Genomic DNA, 5,363 nt, shown 5'->3' with positions numbered 1-5,363 from the left:
AAAATATATTACTCAAAATATTTCAGAGCAATGTTTTCTTTATTTTCTTAATATTATTTATAAATTATTAAGAATTATTTAAGGGAAGGTGGCAGAGCAGCTATTTGGGAAATTCTGTAGCCAGAAGACGTCCATTTAGTGCTGATTGTCTTAATTCAGTAAATCTTGATGTAAAAACATTTGAAATTGGAGTCAGATTAAACGAGCAGCTAAAGTAAAATTGAGACTAAATTCTAAAATGAAGTGAACTTCACAGGAGCGCTGAAAAGACGTACACACATTATACCTTCACCAGACCACTGGATTCTGTCGTTGGAACGACAGCTGGTCCTTTACGATTGGAAGATTAATGTTAAAGTTTCAGGGACATGTGCAACTAATTTATGCAAATGCATCAAAATGATCGTAATGTTTTGTAGCAGTTATCTATCACAACAAGTCTCAATTTTATCACCTTTAACTTCATATTTCTCTCTTTAAATTAGTTTGATTTATTGAAAATTAAATGATTTTTTTCTCTTTCATTTCAGAGCTGATGGAAGTGAAGGAGGAGAGTGAAGAACTGAGAGAAGTGGAGGAGAAACATCATGACAAACCTGGAGAAAAACCTTTGAGTCGCTCAAAGACTAAAAAGACATTTTTAAAGAAAAGAGCCAAGAAATCTACAACCTGCTCTCAGTGTGGAAAGAGTTTCTCAACCAAACATAGTCTTGAGGTTCACATGAGGATCCACACAGGAGAGAAGCCATTCACATGTGATCAGTGTGGAAAGAGTTTCACACAAAAAGGAGGTCTTAAGGAACACATGAAAGTTCACACTGGAGAGAAGCCACACACATGTGATCAATGTGACAAATCATTTCTAGGGTCATCAAACCTGAAGAGACACCTGAGAGTTCATACAAAGGAGAAGCCACATTCATGTTCTGTGTGTGGAAAGAGTTTTTCACTGCTGTCATATTTAAATGAACATGAGAAAACACACACTGGTGTGGGAGAGTACATGTGCTTTGAGTGTGAGAAGACTTTTACTACAGCAAACGGTTTAAAAGTGCACCAGAGAATTCATACTGGAGAAAAACCTTACAAGTGTTCACACTGTGACAAGAGATTCAGTGATTCATCATCTCTGAAAAGACATGAGATGATCCACACTGGAGAGAAACCTTACAAGTGTTCACAGTGTGACAAGAGATTCAGACGGTCAGGACATCTGAAAATACATGAGAGGATCCACAGCAGAGAGAATCTGCACAAGTGTGACCAGTGTGGAAAGAGTTTCTCTTTTAAAAGTCACCTGAAGATACACATGAAGATCCATGCAGTGGAGAAACCACAGCACCACAGTCTGAAATGAAGTAGTTCATTTTTATGTGCTGAACAAAAAAATCTCTTCTGTGTAAGTTAGCTTTGCTCTCTGAACAGTGGCAGCCTGCAGCTGAATTTTTTGTGATCACTGAAGCCCCAGGTATACTTCGGCCGTCCTCGTTTGTGAATTTGACATTCACAATTTTCGTCATGAGGCAGGCTCGTGGCCAGCCGCACACCCCGTCCGCAGGCAACCCAAATTTCGAGACCGTGCAGATGGTGCACATGCACAAGCAAGACGGAAGAGTCCACTAGGTGGCAATACACACAGTACTGAGCACAATGTGCAGTCGTCAAAGAAGAGTGTAAATAGCGATTCAAAAACAAGACGAATAAACTCGGAGGCATGCTTTCCCCATCATTTTTTAATTCCTGTTCTCTTGGTGTATCTTCTGAACTATGTTGCAATGGTGGATGCACTATTTTTCTTCTTCGATCCTGTCCAGCGAATGTCCCATAGATGACATGATGTCTGGTAATACTATAGAAAATGTTTTATTGCGCATGTGTCAAACTCGGTGATCCACGTGCATCCGTGGTTTAGTATACTTTGAAAGATTCACGGACACGACTGCACACGAGACACATCCAGGCGCGGAAAATGAAGTATACCCGGGGCTTGATGGCGCGCTGTCTTTCCGCACTCATGCAAAGAATTATCTTTGAAAGGCTTGCACACTCAACTGTGCGCGAGATGGAGCAGAACGTGGGAAATGACATATACCCGGGCCTTAACCACTCCAAATTGTAGTGGACTGGAACTGACGGCTCACTTTGGGAAAAATACCCCCCCAATGTCCCCCATGTTATTATGTCTTGACATGTAGTTTAACTGTTGCTGGTTTATGCAAGAGGCATTCTGGGATACCTGGCTGTCTCAAGTCCCCTCTCGATGCATCCTCGATAAAAGTCGGATCAAGAACACATCCGGGGATTTGAACTGTACTTGGCTAGATGTGAACTTTGAATTGGATCAGTACTCGGGACGCAGCTGATGACGTTTCACAAGAACAGACAAGAATGCATATTAAAAAATGGCTAACTAATGAATGAATGAGGCATTTATATAGTGCTTTACTATGTACTACTGTACACCGTAAGTGCTTCACAATCACAGCAGGGGTCGCTCCTCATCCACAACCTGGATAATTCAACAGCAGACACAGAGCAACAGCACCAAGATCAAATCTGTGGTTTATTGATAAAAATTTGAAAATTTGATCTGACGTTGTTGGAGTTGTGAGATCCAGATGATCACTGGGCGTTCAGTGCTCATATACACTGCCGAGAGCAGCCTTACCTCGGCAAGTCCTTCTGATGTTTGCCGCTGACTCTGATGACTCTGTAGTGGTTAAACATTAAATCTTTGGTCTCATTAATCTATAATTAGTTCCCTGGAAAATCGTTTTGGCTGAGGGTAAAGTAAAGTTTCATAACTTTATATATTTAGGCTATTTAACTTTACCATTGTAGTCTATTAGAGCGCTGAATTTTAACGTTTGACTGAACTGTTTGCTTTAATTTTTATTGTAGCTTTTTATACCTGTAAATGTAAATGTACCTTTTGCTTACATTTTTATAATTGCTGTTATTGATCATTAAAACTGACATTTAACAAAATGATACAGAGTTGTGTTTTATGATTGCAAACTACATGCACATATTGCCTGAACCACATATATTTAATATTTTTAAAATGTAAATGAAAAGAGGAAGATTTTATAGTTCTGGTTTATACCATTCTGGTGTTTTATAGTTTGTTTGGTTGTAAATATACATGTAGTGAAGATAATCATTGACTTTGTTGCCTGAACAACATGCATGGGTATTAATATGTTAATTTTATTGTTGCCTAAAATATACATACAGAGATAACTGGAGTGGCCAGAATATCAAATGTCAAGTGTCCCCAACTAAGCAAGCCAAAGGCGACAGCGGCAAGGAACCCAAACTCCGACAGGTGACATCAGGTGGCAAACGTGTTAAAATGGAGAAAAAAACCTTGGGAGAAACCAGGCTTAGTCGGGGGGGCAGTTCTCCTCTGGCGAACAGTGCTTTGTGATAGGATCGCAACATTTAATGTATTTAATCCAGTTCCATCCAGTTGAGGATCGTATTCATCACGCCGGTATGGACGGTCTGTTGAGGAATTGTGGCACTGGCTGTCGTGTTGATGAGGCCTTCACAATGGGTGATCTAGTTGACTCGATCTCTGCTGATACTGATCTCTGCCAGTTAATCGGTCATAAAAGCCCTGACAGGAGGCGTGTTGTTGTCTATGAGAGAGAGAAAGAACTTTTTGCCCACTAAGAGTCAAATTAACAGTTTAAGTTGTTTCATAGTACTTCATCCAACACAGAAGATACTGGCAACAACTTCAGATCGAATCATCAAGATTTCTCCTCAGCCTGCAGATCCGATGCTCCTCAGCCTAAAGGCATCTTGCAAGTATCATACATTTGAACACTAAACAGCAATTAAGTATTGACTTGTAAAACAAACCTTTGTCAGCAAAGGTGTTTTATTAACGAGGAAACTGATGATTCTTTTCCAGATTGTCTTTGACATTTTCCTATAGCTCTATTAACAGTTCCACTTCCGGTTCAACTCTATCATTGCTCATTCTTACCTACGTATGTGTGTGACCTTCGTGTATGTTATGTGTTTGTTAGTTAGTTAATAAAGATTGTGCACAATACATGTTTGGTTCTGACTCTGTCTGCTAATAAATTGTCTCTTAAATGATTTAGATCCTGACTACGCGCTCTGAGTTGTACTGTACAATAAGAATGTTATTTTTCCATAACCTGGAAATGAACATTTCTTAGAATTAATAAACAATCAACACTGAGCGTTCACTGGACGAACACGTTAATTGATTGTAATATTAATCTTAATGTAGCTACATCCAGTTAATACGATTAACTGATTTACATATTCATAATTAATGATGAGTTATGAATAATTATTAATATTTCCCCTTTGAGTTAATTCGCTACACAAGCATCAATATCAAAGGACATGATGGATGAAGGTGTTCATCAGCTGCTTCATCAGAATAAAGCTGCAGAATTGGCACAGCTGTGTTGAGATGGCAGCAAGACTGTAAATACCTGATTGTTAGATCAATACAGTTGAATAAAGCTTTGTTTTGTGTGTTGTTGATTTGTATATGCATTTAATTATTGTCATTATTGCTTTTATTAATTCCTTTTACTTTTTTAACTACGCTATTATCAGTGAATTAGCAATGAATTAATGCATGAATTGACTGTAAATGGAGATGTATTCACATCAGCTGTATTTGTCTAGTGTGTGTTCATGCATAGTTGTCATATGACAAAACATTACATTTTGCTTGTTTTACTAAATAAGTAAAATGAAAAGTAATATAAGTTTTGGTTTATCAGCATTTATCAATATTATTGTGTGTAAATTTTGGGGTGGGCTAGCAAAGCAATTCATTCCGGGGTAATCTTAATTTTGAGTAGTTTATACTTGCATTTTAAAAAATGTATAAAATCAGCCTTCTCCAATGGTGAGATCTTCGAGCAGCTGTCCAACATCTTTGGCTTCAGAAATTGCTAACAATGATGAAAACCGAACTAGGTAGGGTTGTGGAGTTACTGGTGCTATGGTACTGTGCTTTTTATTGTATTTTTGTATTTTTATTGCAGGACCTATAATAACATACAAGATCAGGGAAAATACAATAGTTTAATCTTTAACAATGAACAATAATAAATGACAAAAAAAACAAAAACAAAAAAACTTCTTGTATACATCATAGTTTTAGAATTATATACACAGACATAAAGCATGTGTTACAGTACAGACGGCACGGAGGCAGATGTAAAAAGCAAGTAAGGTTGTTTTATTGATATCAGCAGATAGCAGGTGAGTAAATGGCAAATGGATAGCTTGAAGAGATGATAGGGAAATGATACTGTCCTTTGTTGATTGTAGATGGAGTTCTTGGAAGATGACACGGATGA

General features: G+C 37.9%; 1 protein-coding gene across 1 annotated transcript; it reads left to right on the top strand.

Moving 5' to 3' along the window:
• Window positions 1-669: 669 nt before the first annotated feature.
• Window positions 670-3,267, top strand: LOC125244982 (gastrula zinc finger protein XlCGF7.1-like). The gene has a single exon (XM_048155386.1). The coding sequence runs from the start codon at window positions 722-724 to the stop codon at window positions 1,355-1,357; it is 636 nt and encodes a 211-aa protein (XP_048011343.1). The 5' UTR covers window positions 670-721; the 3' UTR covers window positions 1,358-3,267.
• The last annotated feature ends 2,096 nt before the right edge of the window (window positions 3,268-5,363 follow it).

Source organism: Megalobrama amblycephala, linkage group LG1, assembly GCF_018812025.1.
Source record: "Megalobrama amblycephala isolate DHTTF-2021 linkage group LG1, ASM1881202v1, whole genome shotgun sequence".
NCBI lineage: Eukaryota > Metazoa > Chordata > Actinopteri > Cypriniformes > Xenocyprididae > Megalobrama > Megalobrama amblycephala.
The sequence above is the reverse complement of the archived record's forward strand: the minus strand, read 5'-3'. Positions and strand labels throughout refer to the sequence as shown.

What these genes read in the sequence shown, in the direction of transcription:
- LOC125244982 (XM_048155386.1), top strand. Translation starts at nt 722, where the DNA reads ATGAGGATCCACACAGGAGAGAAGCCATTCACATGTGATCAGTGTGGA.